Source organism: Oncorhynchus mykiss, chromosome 7 (genome assembly GCF_013265735.2).
Source record: "Oncorhynchus mykiss isolate Arlee chromosome 7, USDA_OmykA_1.1, whole genome shotgun sequence".
Lineage (NCBI taxonomy): Eukaryota > Metazoa > Chordata > Actinopteri > Salmoniformes > Salmonidae > Oncorhynchus > Oncorhynchus mykiss.
Window position 1 is genome coordinate 80,031,149 of NC_048571.1, and position 16,260 is coordinate 80,047,408.

At 41.7% G+C, this 16,260-nt stretch overlaps 1 protein-coding gene across 2 annotated transcripts; it reads right to left on the reverse strand.

The window, feature by feature from the left end:
* Nucleotides 1-817: 817 nt before the first annotated feature.
* rab22a (RAB22A, member RAS oncogene family) lies at nt 818-15,511 on the reverse strand. 2 transcript variants are annotated; one of them, XR_005052676.1, is made up of 8 exons: nt 15,019-15,511; nt 14,431-14,510; nt 12,145-12,226; nt 4,821-4,892; nt 4,226-4,332; nt 2,502-2,611; nt 1,089-2,260; nt 818-1,053 (listed from the first exon to the last, which is right to left on the reverse strand). XR_005052676.1 is itself a non-coding variant. In XM_021610703.2 (7 exons), exons 1-7 carry the CDS (start codon nt 15,052-15,054, stop codon nt 2,160-2,162), a joined length of 588 nt encoding a protein of 195 aa, XP_021466378.2. In that variant the 5' UTR covers nt 15,055-15,511; the 3' UTR covers nt 818-2,159. The 2 variants fall into 2 exon arrangements, 1 of the variants encoding a protein (XP_021466378.2); XM_021610703.2 differs by having other exon boundaries at nt 818-2,260.
* Nucleotides 15,512-16,260: the final 749 nt, after the last annotated feature.

The window sequence follows — 16,260 nt, forward strand, 5'->3', positions numbered from 1 at the left end:
TGGTTGTTCCAAGAGAAGAAGCACTGCATGCTGCAGATCCAATGATGCCATGACCCGTGTAGAGGTTTACAAGATAAGAACGGAAATAAAATCTGAGTAAACTTTTCAGAAGTATTACAAGACATATAAAAAAAAAAGCCGGGAGGGGAGCTCTTACAACTTGGGGAAACCATAGCAACTGCTGTGGCTTTGGACCACTCGGGGACAATTCACGCAGAAAAGCTTCAAGGACAGGACAGATGTAGGATTCCTCTCAGATGGCACCCCATTTCTCTAAACTGAGTGGACAAATCCTTAGGAATACCTGCTCTTTCCACGACAGAGAATGACCAGGTGATCCCTTATTGATGTCACCTGTTAAATCCACTTCAATCAGTGTCGATGAAGGGGAGGAGACAGGTTTAAGAAGGATTTTTAAGCCTTGAGACATGGATTGTCTATGTGTGCCACAGTGGAGGCTGCTGAGGGGAAAATGGCATCAAAGACCTGGAGACCATGTGTTTAATGTACATGTGACCATTCCACTGACTCCGCTCATTACCACAATCCTGTTCTTCTTAAATTAAGGTGCCACCAACCTCCTGTGGTGTGCCATTGAGGGCGAATGGGCAAGAGAAAAGATTGAAGTGGCTTGAACAGGGTATGGTAGTAGGTACCAGGCGCACTGGTTTGTGTCAAGAACTGCAACGCTGCTGGATTTTTCACGCTCAACAGTTTCCCATGTGTATCAAGAACTGTCCACCACCCAAAGGACATCCAGCCAACTTGACACAACTGTGGGAAGCATTGAAGTCAACATGGGCCAGCATCCCTGTGAAACGCTTTCGACACCTTGTAGAGTCCATGCCCCAACGAAACGAGGCTGACAACTCAATATTAGGAAGGTGTTCTTAATGTTTTGTACACTCGGTGTATAAGGTGCACTACTTTTGACCAGAGCCACATAGGAATCTGGTGCCATAGGCTTGGACGAGCCACAGATCTGGAAAACGGGAGGATGAAGTGAACACAGCAAGGAGGGGGGTGAGACTGCCATAGACCTACTTGGCGATCCTAAAGGATAGCTGCCATAGACCTACTTGGCGAACCTAAAGGATAGCTGCCATAGACCTACTTGGCGAACCTAAAGGATAGCTGCCATAGACCTACTTGGCGATCCTAAAGGATAGCTGCCATATATCTACTTGGCGATCCTAAAGAATAGCTGCCATAGATCTACTTGGCGATCCTAAAGGATAGCTGCAATAGACCTACTTGGCAAACCTAAAGGATAGCTGCCATAGATCTACTTGGCGATCCTAAAGGATAGCTGCCATAGACCTACTTGGCAATCCTAAAGGATAGCTGCCATAGACCTACTTGGCGAACCTAAAGGATAGCTGCCATAGACTTACTTGGCGAACCTAAAGAATAGCTGCTATAGACCTACTTGGCAATCCTAAAGAATAGCTGCCATAGACCTACTTGGCAAACCTAAAGGCTAAATACTGAGATCCAATTTATGCTTAATCCAAAAATGTAGTCGGATGCACCGTATGGATGGCGTGACACAATTCAGCTCCACACCACATCGCTGTGCGCATCTCAAATTTTGTAACAAAACAGAGTGCTCCGTATAACTCTGCAGTGACATGATTGGTTGATGGTAGGAGAGGGTGGGAGGTCCTGCATAAACACAAAACTCACTGCCTTGACAACTTCCTTCACAACAGCTCTGTGCTGCTTGGTTAAGAGCAAGAATAATAAATGCCCTGACTTCTGCAGAGGTCACATCACTGTAAATGCTGCAAGACAAATACAGTGCCTTTAAAGGCTGTGGACTTAATTTGAACCTTTTGGGCTCCAGATAGGCATTAAAAACACAAGACTACAGCTTCACAATAACTAAGCCAAAGTTAGCCGCATAGAACGATGAGATATGGTCATATATCCTAGTGAACTGTAATTTGCTCGGCTGCTCTCTCTTTACAGTGTAGCATTTGATGCAGGATTCAATGGCGGTAGTAATCAGGGTTTCCTGATGGAGGAGTGGAATTTACAGCTCCCAGGTCTCTGTGACGCAGGTCTGTGGTTAGGGGGGGATTATGGAGGCTGCAAGCAGAGAAGGGTCAGGGGTCAAGGGTCAATGTGGGGACTACGGTCAGGAATCACTGGCAGCATCAGCAGCAGGTCCGGGTCCGGGTCTCTGAGGGCCGCCGGCGCAGTTTGAAGCCATTCCCTGCAGCCCCTCCCCCTGCATCTAGGACAGGGATCCGTTGACCTGCAGGCGGGAACAAAATGTGCAAGAGGGACAAAAAAAACAAAAGTTACACCCATAAACCATTGGTTAAAATAGGAACATCAGCAGAAGCTCACACAATATTGTTTGATACACTTAAATAAACAAGGACAATTTCAGCCATTGTACACCACTAGTAATAAACATGGTATACCATAAAGCATATATTTGGCCTAAAAGATTGGATGCCTCCAAAAGCTAGTGAAAAAAAAACCACACTTACTTATCTCTATAAAGACCTCATTGATGTTAATGGCGTTCTTGGCGCTGGTCTCCACAAAGATGGCGTGGATGGAGTCAGCGTAGTCCTTGGCATCCTTCTCTGAGACCTCCCTATAAAGACGGGTGTGTTCAAGTCTTAACCAGTAACAGACGGGGAAGGGGGTTCTACTAAGCTATGTGCAATTGGTTTAAGAAGATCATACCAAGGATCATTTATCTATTTGATTTAGAATTTCAAGACCACTCGAAGTATCAAAAAACTATATACAAATTATTTTTTTGTGTCTTGCTGCTATTAGCCCATACGAACGCATGGAATGACAGATGGTCCCCCAAAAAAATAGAATGGAAATTTGTTCTGAAGTCTCTGTCCTTTATCTGAGAGATATAAGAAAGACCAGGAAACATTTAAAACGTATGCTAATAAATATGCTAATAAAGGTCCTCTGAGTACATTAAAAAAGGTTTGATATACACTACCAGTCAAAAGTTTGGACACATCTACTCATTCAAGGGTTTTTCTTTATTTTTACTATTTCCTACATTGTAGACATCAAAACTATGAAATAACACATATGGAGGCATGTAGTAACCAACAAAAGTGTTAAACAAATCAAAATTGATTTTTTATTTGAGATTCTTCAAAATAGCCACCCAATGGCCTTGATGACAGCTTTGCACACTCTTGAGATACATCCAATGCAAAAACAAATATCTCTAGCTTAATCAGACAGCTTTTTAGGGATGGGGATTTTTATGGGTGCAGCTCAATACTGGGGAGACATGAGCCAAGAATTCACGTCAGCCTGTCCAGTTGTTTCACATCAGTGCAGATGAGAAAGAGGAGGCACGAGGACACACCCCTTCAAACATGAGACGAACCCAACAGGGAGATGAACAGAGAATGGGACCCAAGGTGGCACCACCCCACCAGTATCACAGTGCTCATCTCTGCTAGACTTCTTCCCCCAGTGCTACTGTTCTGTCATTCAATCCAGCTAATGCTCATTTTATTACAATGGACTACATGGAGGCGAACAAGCATCGTACGCTCCAGAGTCCACTCCCGACTGCAAACAATAGCATATCCATGTTTCTCTTTTTCAACCAGACCTGTGCTGTATATCATTTCCATGTACAGTCATGTCTAACAACTGCTTAGATTGTCAATTAAGACTAATACTAATGGATGGTAGATGGAAAAAAAATTCATCGATTTTCAAGCATCAGTTCTCTCCCTTGCTTCAATGCAAATTAAGCTACTCTAGTAGTTAATGTCCTCTCACCTAAAGCCAGCATGTTTGGGTGACATTAGATAAACTGGGAGAAGTGTATCCTCCAGCAGAGAGCTGTATCGGCCGCTTGTTACCGTTCCTCGGTACGTTCAAATTGTTGGAGCCGAAAGATTCAAGATACACGCTCGGCCGATGACGTCCCTTGCACAAACAAAGCGTGGACGAGTCCTTTAACTTTCATTAGAAAATGTAGCACAAGCAAATCTCGTGTCAACAATTCAGCGATTCGTCTGGTAAAATGAGAGTATGGAAACCATGCTGCTGATTTGTAACAATAAACCAGTGTCTGTGTCTCAAATGACACCCTATTCCCTATATAGTGCACTACTTTTGACCAGGACCATGGTCCAAAGTAGTGCACTATATATGGAATATGGTGCCATTTGGGACACAACCATGTCTTCCTGGGGGACATGAGGGATGTATTTACCTGGCATCGGATAGGTCACACTTGTTGCCAGCGATGGCTACCACGATGTTGGGCGGGCCGTGCTGACGAAGCTCCTTCACCCAGTTCTTTAACGTCTGGAACGAGTCCTGAGAAACAGCGGTTCGAGCCATTCTTACTAACTTTATAGTATACAGTATATAGGCCTAGTAAACATCTTATATTGTAAGAGTTTGAGAAAATGTTATGCAACGCATGACTGTGTGGGAGTATGTGGTTTAAACAGTCATGAAACATAGGCGATGTAAACATGATATGCAGACAAATGGGTGTGCCTCTCTCCACATGGAATGTGAGAGTGGCCAGTATCAGATGTTTACTGAACATGCCTACATTGGACTCAGTGACCAGTGGGCCCCCATAGTTGCCTACAGTTGACAGCAGAATTATGTGCATGGATACCTGTGTTTTGCAAAAGGTCAATCTATTTAGAGACTTTTTTTCTGTGGTAAAAAATATAATTTAGCAAATTTACATCACAGGAAAAGAGTAGTACAGTGTCCTTTTAAACATTTGAGGGAAAAAACCAACTAAACAAATGTCATATCACAGTATGTTACCAGAGGGAAAACTTTACCTCTTTAGTGATGTCATAAACAATGATGGCTGCCGCAGAGCCTCTGTAGTACATTGGCGCCAACGCACGGAACTATGGGAAAGCAGAGAGAAGTGGAGAAAGAGGACGGTGAGTAATGGACTGCAGCCATTCTTCAGATAAAGAGGCTGTCCCTCTGGACAGAGAAGATAGTTGGTTTTCTAAAGCTTTCAACAGGGATTTATCTACAGCCAAACCGGTTGCACTGTTACAGTGAGGTCAAGGGGCCATGTATGCATTTGTGGTAGTGTAGATCATAATTAAAGTAAGAGTACATGACTTATCCTAAGAGATGCTATGCTTTAAAGAAACAGTCACAGACATTTTTGGCTCATCTTCAAGGATTGTGTATCTAGATCGCACGTAATTGTTTATTTAGGACATCCATGAGAAAATCAAAGGCTACCAAAATAGCACTGCAATCCGTTCTACCGCCCGTTTTCCAAAACATTACACAGTCAAACTACCCAATCTTTATTAAGCCGTATACGGTTACATTTCGTCAACGTTACATAACTTACTTCACTTTCCCTTTTACCTGAACGTGTCATGAGATAAAACATCCAACTCAAAATGGAGGGGTGAAACTAAAGCAAAGAGAAACGATGGACCTTCTTGAAAAACCCAAAAGGAATTCTGTTCCAAGCCTATATGCCAAGTGGCTTTCGTTACATGGGAAGTATGGCAAGCCTTTCCACCGAGGGCTCACATGTGGTAAGCATCAGGATAAAGAGGAGCACAATGTGTCAAAGGCAGTTAGCCATTTAATATTAATGGAGAACTATACATTTGGTCTTCACCCAGCAGATCACAAATCCCTGTATAATAAAAACAAGCTGAGTTTACAGCGTTTCCCATTCCATTGTTGGGGGGGGGGGGGGGGTTGCCTGATGTTTGCCAGTTCTCCATTTCTTCTGGTATAATATTTTCCAAAAGCTTATGAGTTCTGGCTTGAAAATGCCAACGCAATTAGCATATGCCTGTGTTCATAGAACTCTAAATCAAATGCATATTTCAGAGCTTTCCTTACACTGGATGGGTAAACGCAAAAGGTCTCTGCGATGACTGTTTTTAAACCTGTTGTCAAGCTTAAAAAGGATAGTTCACCTAACTATTGGACGAGGAGAGACAGCTTTGGTTTCATTTAAATAGCTGCTGTCACCAAATGCGAACCTAAGCATTCTTATCCAAATACCAAATCCAATATCTCTAAAATGTGCAGGCTACAGCCTAAATTACCCGCAGAAAAGTATCTTCATTCACAATCAACTCTTTCAAATGATGTGAACACAAGTATTTTGATATTGTTGAAAAGGCATGCAGCATGTTTGATTTGGTATGATTGTTATCACGTATACTGAGAAGTAACAATGAATGGTATTCAGACCATCTGCAACAAACAAGTGGAAGGTAACACACCTGTCATAAATTAGGCTACCATTTAGGCTAGATCCTCCTACATCTTAGGATAATCTACCACACAAATTTTCTAACATAATTAGCATATTTAACCATGAAAGGAATAACAGGCATGTAATCTATTAGCTAATGAAATAAAGAGATTAGCTTTAAAACAAACAGGAGTGATCCCAGTCAAACATTAACTTGGCACGACCTGGGTCAATTCTCATTTTCCTTTACGATAAAAAGGAATAAACTATCCCAGCTTGGAATGACACGGTTACCTCAGGAAAAGCACACATTCCTTGCAATTATAGTTGTTACTGGCCCCGAGACTACCGGAGGGAGTCCAACTTGGGATACTTGGCAGATGGCGGAAAGGGATGCTGCCTGTCTGACTGGCTAGCGATGTGTAGCTAGACGCAGTACAGCCAGTCTTGTGTGGTCCCCTTCCACAAAGTGTATCCAGAGAACATTTTCACAGTGAGGGCTAGAATCCACAACACATCTCAAAGTAGGAGTGCTGATCTAGGATCAGATCCCAACCTGTCCATATAATGTTATTTCATTATGATAGAAAAAGGTGAAACTGCCTACTTCGAGAGGCTTTGTTGATACGGGCCCAGACATCCGACCACACCAGAGCTGTAAAAAAAAAAAAAAAAAAAAAAACGCCCTTATTTTGCTAAACGTGTGTAGATGAATTACTGAAATTATGAGCCTAGCACCCAATGAAAGGTGCCCGTCCATGCAGAGAGCAAAGGGGAGACCCAGCTTCTTCTCTGTGCAGCAGCATGGTGAGATTGGAGATCTCTGAACAGGGGTGTTGACAAGCACAGCTAAGATGATGCACCCGTCAGGCCATCAGAGGGTGCATCATCACAGCTCTCTCTCATTCCACCAGCTTCTACTAAATCTCTCAACCGAACTCCAATACTGTTAATTACACAAACTGGTTCTGATGACCACAACTCCTCCAGAGGCGATCAGCTTCGAAACAAGGCAGCTGCAGATTTACAATGAAGGAAGACAACAGTGAAGCAGGCCAGAAATGTTCCCATCTTCTCGCTCACAGCCTTGGAACACTGGGAGAGACGGAGTGAGTGTGTGCGAGAGAGTCCCAAATCGTTCCCTACCCCTTCCTTTTGGCTCTACCCTCGGAGTAGATCTGAACGCCTCAGCAATATGGTGTGGGCTTTACCACTACCCTGAATATACCTATGCAGAGAGAGAGAGAGAGAGAGAGAGAGAGAGAGAGAGAGAGAGAGAGAGAGAGAGCAGGAGAGCTGGCAGGGAGAGTGGCTGTGGATCAGTTGGAACCAGGGAGCAGGCAGAGAAAGTGTCTTATCTTAAGGGAAAATCAAATGTAAGCGTTGTTTCAGGCCAAGCACTCAGACAAGTTTAAAGAACAGAAGAAAAAACCCTGTTTTATCTCACCACCCCTCTCTAGAAGACAACACAGAGGAACAGACCATTATCTCACCACCCCTCTCTAGAAGACAACACAGAGGAACAGACCGTTATCTCGCCACCCCTCTCTAGAACACAACACAGAGGAACAGACTAGAGGTCGGCCGATTATGATTTTTCAACGGCGATACCGATTATTGGAGGTCCAAAAAAAAAAAAACAATATCGATTAAAATCGGCCGATTTAAAAAAAAAAAATGTATTTGTAATAATGACAATTACAACAATACTGAACACTTATTTTAACTTAATATAATACATCAATAAAATCAATTTAGCCTCAAATAAAAATGAAACGTTCAATTTGGCTTAAATAATGCAAAAACAAAGTGTTGGAGAAGAAAGTAAAAGTGCAATATGTGCCATGTAAAAAAGCATGAGAACATATGAAAGCTGGTGGTTCCTTTTAACAGAAGTCTTCAATATTCCCAAGTAAGAAGTTTTAGGTCGTAGTTATTATAGGAATTATAGGACAATTTCTCTCTATACGATTTGTATTTCATATACCTTTGCCTATAACAACATCCAATAGTCACTTTAGTATTGCCAGTGTAACAGTATAGCTTCCGTCCTTCTCCTCGCCCCTACCTGGGCTCGAACTAGGAACACATCGACAACAGCCACCCTCGAAGCAGCGTTACCCATCTCTCCACAGAGCAAGGGGAACAACCACTCCAAGTCTCAGAGCGAGTGACGCTATTAGTGCGCACCCCGCTAACTAGCTTGCCATTTCACATCACATCGTTACACCAGCCTAATCTCGGGAGTTGATGTCATAAACTTGAAGTCATAAACAGCTCAATGCTTGAAGCACAGCGACGAGCTGCTGGCAAAACCCACGAAAGTGCTGTTTGAATGAATGCTTACGAGCCTGCTGTGCTGGTGCCTACCATCGCTCAGTCAGACTGCTCTATCAAATCATAGACTTCATTGTAACATAATAACACACAGAAATACGAGCCTTTGGTCATTAATATGGTCGAATCCGGAAACTATCATCTCGAAAACAAGACGTTTATTCTTTCAGTGAAATAAGGAACCGTTCCGTATTTTATCTAACGGGTGGCATCCATAAGTCTAAATATTCCTGTTACATTGCACAACCTTCAATGTTATGTCATAATTACGTAAAATTCTGGCAAATTAGGCGGTCCAAACTGTTGCATATACACTGACTCTGCATGCAATGAACGCAAGAGAAGTGACACAATTTCACCTGGTTAATATTGCCTGCTAACCTGGATTTCTTTTAGCTAAATATGCCTTTTTAAAAATATATACTACTGTGTATTGATTTTAAGGAAGACATTGGTGTTTATGGTTAGGTACAGTCGTGCAACGATAGTGCTTTTTTAAAATCATCCCCCGTTTGGCAAAGTTGGCTGTCTTTGTTAGGAAGAAATAGTCTTCACAGAGTTTGCAACGAGACAGGTTAGCAGGCAATATTAACTAAATATGCAGGTTTAAAAATATATACTTGTGTATTGATTTTAAGAAAGGCATTGATGTTTATGGTTAGGTACACATTGGAGCAAGACAGTCCTTTTTCGCGAATACGCACCGCATCGATTATATGCACTCGTGGAGTGCAATGTAATCAGGTGGTTAGAGCATTGGACTAGTTAACTGTAAGGTTGCAAGATTGAATCCCCGAGCTGACAAGGAAAAATCTGTCATTCTGCCCATGAACAAGGCAGTTAACCCACCATTCCTAGGCCGTCATTGAAGATAAGAATGTGTTCTTAACTGACTTGCCTAGTTAAATACAGGATAAATAAAGGTGAAAAATACATAAAAAATATTTTAAAAAATTGGCCAAATCTGTGTCCAAAATTACCGATTTCCGATTGTTATAATTAAAATCGGCCATTCAGATTAAATCGGTCGAAGTCTAGAACAGACCATTATCTCACCACCCCTCTCTAGAACACAACACAGAGGAACAGACCATTATCTCACCACCCCTCTCTAGAACACCACACAGAGGAACAGACCATTATCTCACCACCCCTCTCTAGAAGACAACACAGAGGAACAGACCATTATCTCACCACCGTAAACAGGTATGCCAAACATCATGTTTGTTACGATAACGACCATAAAAAGTTGGCTATATGGCACAAACCCATCCGGAGCCAGACTAGTTGTTGTATATTAACCTGGTTCTAGAACTGTATTCAACAGAGTTGTTGTATATTAACCTGGTTCCAGAACTGTATTCAACAGAGTTGTTGTATATTAACCTGGTTCCAGAACTGTATTCAACAGAGTTGTTGTATATTAACCTGGTTCTAGAACTGTATTCAACAGAGTTGTTGTATATTAACCTGGTTCTAGAACTGTATTCAACAGAGTTGTTGTATATTAACCTGGTTCTAGAACTGTATTCAACAGAGTTGTTGTATATTAACCTGGTTCTAGAACTGTATTCAACAGAGTTGTTGTATATTAACCTGGTTCTAGAACTGTATTCAACAGAGTTGTTGTATATTAACCTGGTTCTAGAACTGTATTCAACAGAGTTGTTGTATATTAACCTGGTTCTAGATCTGTATTCAACAGAGTTGTTGTATATTAACCTGGTTCTAGAACTGTATTCAACAGAGTTGTTGTATATTAACCTGGTTCTAGATCTGTATTCAACAGAGTTGTTGTATATTAACCTGGTTCCAGAACTGTATTCAACAGAGTTGTTGTATATTAACCTGGTTCTAGATCTGGATTCAACAGAGTTGTTGTATATTAACCTGGTTCTAGATCTGGATTCAACAGAGTTGTTGTATATTAACCTGGTTCTAGATCTGGATTCAACAGAGTTGTTGTATATTAACCTGGTTCTAGAACTGTATTCAACAGAGTTGTTGTATATTAACCTGGTTCTAGATCTGTATTCAACAGAGTTGTTGTATATTAACCTGGTTCTAGATCTGTATTCAACAGAGTTGTTGTATATTAACCTGGTTCTAGATCTGTATTCAACAGAGTTGTTGTATATTAACCTGGTTCCAGAACTGTATTCAACAGAGTTGTTGTATATTAACCTGGTTCCAGAACTGTATTCAACAGAGTTGTTGTATATTAGTATACATGTATGATACGTTTCTACACCGTGTTCTATTACTCATGTGGTGCACCTTTTGAAAGATAATCTATTTCAGTCGTCCGTCTGTGTGGGCTACAAGGCATTCCAGATTTAACATCACAGCAGATCATGTTGCGAGTGGCCCCTAGACTTTCGCCTCTCACGTTATGACTGCTGATGAGCCACTCGTCTTGACTGTTCCTTTGAAGGCATGATTTAGCATAATGTGGAGTGCGCTCCAATGACACAGTACACATAGATGATAGAGCTGGGAATTACCAGGGACCTCACGATCCTGTATTATCTTGATACTTCGGTGTCGATATGATATGTATTGCAACTCGATATTGCGATTTGATGTTCCAAACATATAGCTCACTATATGTCTGCTGCAGAGGGACAAGAGAGAGCCATGAGAAAATTAGTTTTGATCAGTCATGAAAATAAAAGTACTGAAAAATATGGTAGCGACTTACTATTTAAAAAGAAGATAGAGAACAAGCTCGAGGATGAAAAATACCAGAGTTTTGGCACAGGTACAGCCGACTAGCGCTAGTCGACAAAACGCAACTTTACAAATCGATACCTGGAGTCAAAATATCTATATAATACCCTCCAAAAACAATATTGAAATATGAAACAGTATCAATGCCCCCCCCCCCCCCCCCCCCTTCACTAATAGCTAAAAGTAAAACTTTGCTGTGGTAGAGAGTGAGAGAGGAAAGAGAAGCTGATGTTTTGTTGGGGGCAGCTAAATGTAAGCTAAATATCGCCCCCTATCAGGTACAATGACATACTGCACTTGGAGTATGTGCCTTCAACACATATATATATATATATATACATATATACACATACATACATACATACATACATACATACATATATATATATATATTTTTTTATTTTTTTATTTAACTAGGCAAGTCAGTTAATAACAAATTCTTATTTACAATGACGGCCTACCCCGGACGACGCTGGGCCGATTGTGCGCTGCCCTATGCGACTCCCAATCATGGCCGGATGTGATTCAGCCTGGATTCTAATCAGGGACTGTGTTGCCTATTGCACCGATGTGCCACTCGGGAGCCCTAACATAGACCTCTATGGCCCTAGTCAAATTCCTTACAAATGTGTTCTTTCCTTCCTTATGTAATCTCTTATCTGATTGGATAGGTCAGTGAGAGCGATACTTCCAATATGTTGATTTTACCTATCATGTGAGATCAGTAATTAAGCTACCTCAATGAAGTGAGGAATGAAGGATGCATTTTTATTCAAACAAGGCCTATGTCTAACAGTGACCACTTCCTCTGGAGAAAAATATATTGTAAAAGATAGAAGATTACTAACTCTCTCTTGCCCAGCAGTGTCCCAGATGAGAAATTTGTGAAGCTCATTTTGATACTGCACCGTCTTTGTCATGAAGGATGCCCTGGAAAACAAAAATACAACCATACAATGCGAGTCACATTTCAAAATAATGTTAACATGGTTTAATACAGTGTTTCCCAACTCCAGTCCTTGACTTCCCCCAACAGCACATGTTGTAGCCCCAGACAAATATACAGTACCTGATTCAACTCAAGAGGGCCTGATGATAAGTTGACAAGTTGAATAAGGAGTTCTTGTCCGGGGCTACATTCAAAATTTGTACTGTTGGGGGTACTCGGGGACCGGAGTTGGGAACCACTAGTTTATTACACTGAACAAAAATATAAAATGCAACATGTAAAGTGTTGATGCCATGTTTCATGAGCTGAAATAAAATTGTACATATGCACAAGAAGCTTATTTCTCGCAAATGTTATGCACAAATTTGTTTACATCCCTGTTAGTGAGCATTTCTCGTTTGTCAAGATAATCCATCCACCTGACCAGTGTGGTATATCAAGAAGCTGATTAAACAGCATGATCATTACACAAGTGCACCATACAACACAATGCCACAGATGTCTCAAGTTGAGTGTGCAATTGGCATGCTGACTGCAGGAATGTCCACCACAGATGCTGCCAGAGAATGTAATGTCCATTTCTCTACCATAAGCCACCTCCGACATAATTTTAAAGAATTTGGCAGTACGTCCTACCAGCCTCATAACCGCAGACCACGTGTAACCACGACAGCTCAGGACCTCCACATCCGGCTTCTTCACCTGCGGGATCATCGGAGACCAGCCACCCAGACAACTGATGAAACTGTGGGATTGCACAATGTAATAATTTCTGCACAAACTGTCAGAAACCGCCTCAGGGAAGCTCATCTGTGTGCTCATCATCCTCACCAAGGTCATGACCTGACTGCAGTTCAGCGTCGTAACCAACTTTAGTGGGCAAAAGCTCACCTTCGAAGGGTCACTGGCACGCTGGAGAACTGTGCTCTTCAAGGATGAATCCTGGTTTCAACTATATGGGGCAGATGGCAGACAGCATGTATAGCGTTGTGTGGGCGAGAGGTATGGTTGGCGGTGGGGTTATGGTATGGGCAGGCGTAAGCTATGAGCAACGAACACAATTGCATTTTATCGATGGCGATTTGAATGCACAGAGATACCGTGATGAGATCCTGAGGCCCATTGTCGTGCAATTCATCCGCCGTCATCACCTCATGTTTCGCATGATAATACACGTTGAACATGTTTGGGATGCTCTGGATCGAAGTGTTTGACAGTGTTCCAGTTTCCACCAATATCCAGCAACTTTGCACATCCATTGAAGAGGAGTGGGACAACATTCCACAGGCCACAATCAACAGCCTGATAAACTCTATGCGAAGGAAATGTGTCATGCTGCACGAGGTAAACGATGGTCACACCTGATACTAACTGGTTTTCTGATCCACACCCCTATCTTTTTTTAAAGATATCTGTGACCAACAGATGCATATGAGTATTCCCAGTTATGTGTAATCCATAGATTAGGGCCTTGATTTATTTATTTCAATTGAATGATTTCCTTATGAACTGTAAATCAGTAAGATCGTTGAAATTGTTGCATTTATATTTTTGTTGAGTGTACAATAAGGCTCACCCTTTTACCACATTACAAAAATAAGTACAGAAGTGATACATTGATTAGCTTGTGATAAAATGATTAGCCTGGTCCCAGATCTGTTTGTGCGATCATGTCAACTCCTTGCCTCTCACTGTCATGAGTTGACATGATAGCAGAAACAGATCTGGGGCCAGGCTATAAATGAATTAGACTGGGATGACATCACTCCCAGTAAATCCCAATATGTGCATGCATTTTTCTAAATGTATTACTCAATGCATTGGCAGGCAGTACAGTAAGGGGCAGGTTAGAGATACGAGCCAGCAACCGGAGGGTTGCCAGTTCAAATCCCGGATCCGCTGGAAAAATCTGGCGGGAAGTGAGCTGGCAACCAGAGGGTTGCTGGAATCAAATCCTACATGCCATTGCACTTAACTTCCCACAACAGCTCACTGGGCACCCAGTGTGGCAGCCCCCCCCCCCCCCCCCCCCCCCCACCTCTTCAAAACCTGTGTATGTACTGTATGTGTTTATTTTTTCCGGAGCGGTTGGGTTTAAAAGAGTAAGTCAAATTTCAGTTGGACCTTGTAGGATAGGAAATCATCTTTCCAGAATATTTAGTGGGTGAAGGACTATAACACTTACCCAATAGTTGGATTAATGTTGGGGTCAAAGTTGTCCTCCACAAACCTCCAAACAATGCTTGACTTTCCAACCCCAGTGTCCTGAAGAATCACAAGGGAAGGAGTTTAGTGAATGTTAGAATTCATCCATACTCGGTTACTGCCAAGACCACACAGACCATTAACTCATCTCAGGATAACATCAATATGTGAAGAGAATACCCCATTGGTTCAAGAAGAAGAAATATTCCTACTACTATGATGCAAATATTTCGCAACACTTGTGCAATACATACACATGTAATGTTTATCAACGTTAGCCTGGACGACTAATCTATTACTGATGAGTAAAATAGAGTCATGTCATTTAAATATTAGCTAACTGACTAAACTCCACGGCCAAGGGAGTTTCTGACGAACTGGTCTCTGCCCCACTCCGTTGGTGGAGTTCATCAGAAACTTGCTTCGCCATGGAGGGGAGTTCAGCCAGCTACATATTAGGTAGTGCGGTGCAGAAAACGTTTAGCAGCATTGCTGTGGCGTCTGTCACTTGACATACTGCAATCTGAATTAACAGATAGTTAGATGAATACAAATCAGATTGTCTTACCCCAAGAAGGCAAACCTTTAACTCTCTCAGCGTCATATCGATCTCCGAATTAATAGAACGTTTATGAACATTCCAACCACTTAACCGATCGCTACCTAGCTAGATGTTTCAGTTGACAAGATTTTTAGCAAATAACCTCTCTTTTCATCAAAGACCTATATTCAAATCCCAAACAGATGGACGAGAAGCAAAGAAAAAATGACCTTCTCAAACTCAGAACTTTAAAAATCACTAATATAATTTGCCATATTATGATTACTGTAGGTGGAAAGCTACAAAATAAGGCGCAGACTCCATCTTGAACTACGGTCCAATGTCGTGTCACGTGACACTCCGTAGTTATTTTTAGTTTAGAAATGTATGTAGCCAACACGCTCTCTTTATGTTCGTTTCAATAATACCAACGTATATCTCCTACATATTTAACTACATTATTGTTTACATTATTATTATTTTAAACTTGAAAAACAAAATCAGGAAGTACTTTCAGGAAGTAGTATTGGCTACGTTGATTGTAAGCCATAGAGATAGATAGGTGACTCGTCTTCGTAACTGTGACAAACTGGCCAGCTGTGGAGTTTCTAAACCCAGAGGCGCAACATCGCGATATTTCCAGAAACGCTTGCCAAACAGACAAGGCTGGGGTTTGAGAAGTGAAAAATGATACCTTAGTTGTTCATTTTCTTAAAATCTATTGGCAAAACCTAGATTTGGCCAATGTCTTAAGTAGTTGAAAGGCTTATTACTCCAACCTTGTGAAATTACTTTGTATCGAAGGAGTGACTTTGATTTGACAGCCTGCACATGCGCACTGTTAGCAAGCCAATATTGCCATGCCATTGCCTACAAGTGTGATTGGGGATTTCTATTGGAGAAGTAGTTTTAGCCTATCTTCAAAGGCTGCAGTCCAAATTCAAAGTAGACAATCCTCGACCCTAAACCCTTAAATAACATTTTACATCGTCACACCCGGGGCGGCAGGTAGCCTAGTGGTTAGAGCGTTGGGCCAGTAATTGAAAGGCTGTTCAATCAAATCCCAGAGCTGACAAGGTAAAAAAAAATTAAAAATGTTCTGCCCCTGAACAAGGCAGTTAACCCACTGTTCCCCGGTAGGCAGTCATTGTAAATAAAAATTTGTTCTTAACTGACTCTCCGAGTTATATGAAAGTTAAATAAATAAAATGTTTTACCTTAAATGTCCCTTGCCCAAGCGAGGGAGAGTGATGATCGGAGAGGCAACAT

Coding starts and splice junctions, on each gene's coding strand:
- rab22a (XM_021610703.2), bottom strand. CDS start 15,054: ATGACGCTGAGAGAGTTAAAGGTTTGCCTTCTTGGG. Junction 12,227..14,430: donor AACATTAATCCAACTATTGG/GTAAGTGTTATA, acceptor TTTGTTTTCCAG/GGCATCCTTCATGACAAAGA. Junction 2,612..4,225: donor TGTGACCTATCCGATGCCAG/GTAAATACATCC, acceptor CCGTCTTTATAG/GGAGGTCTCAGAGAAGGATG.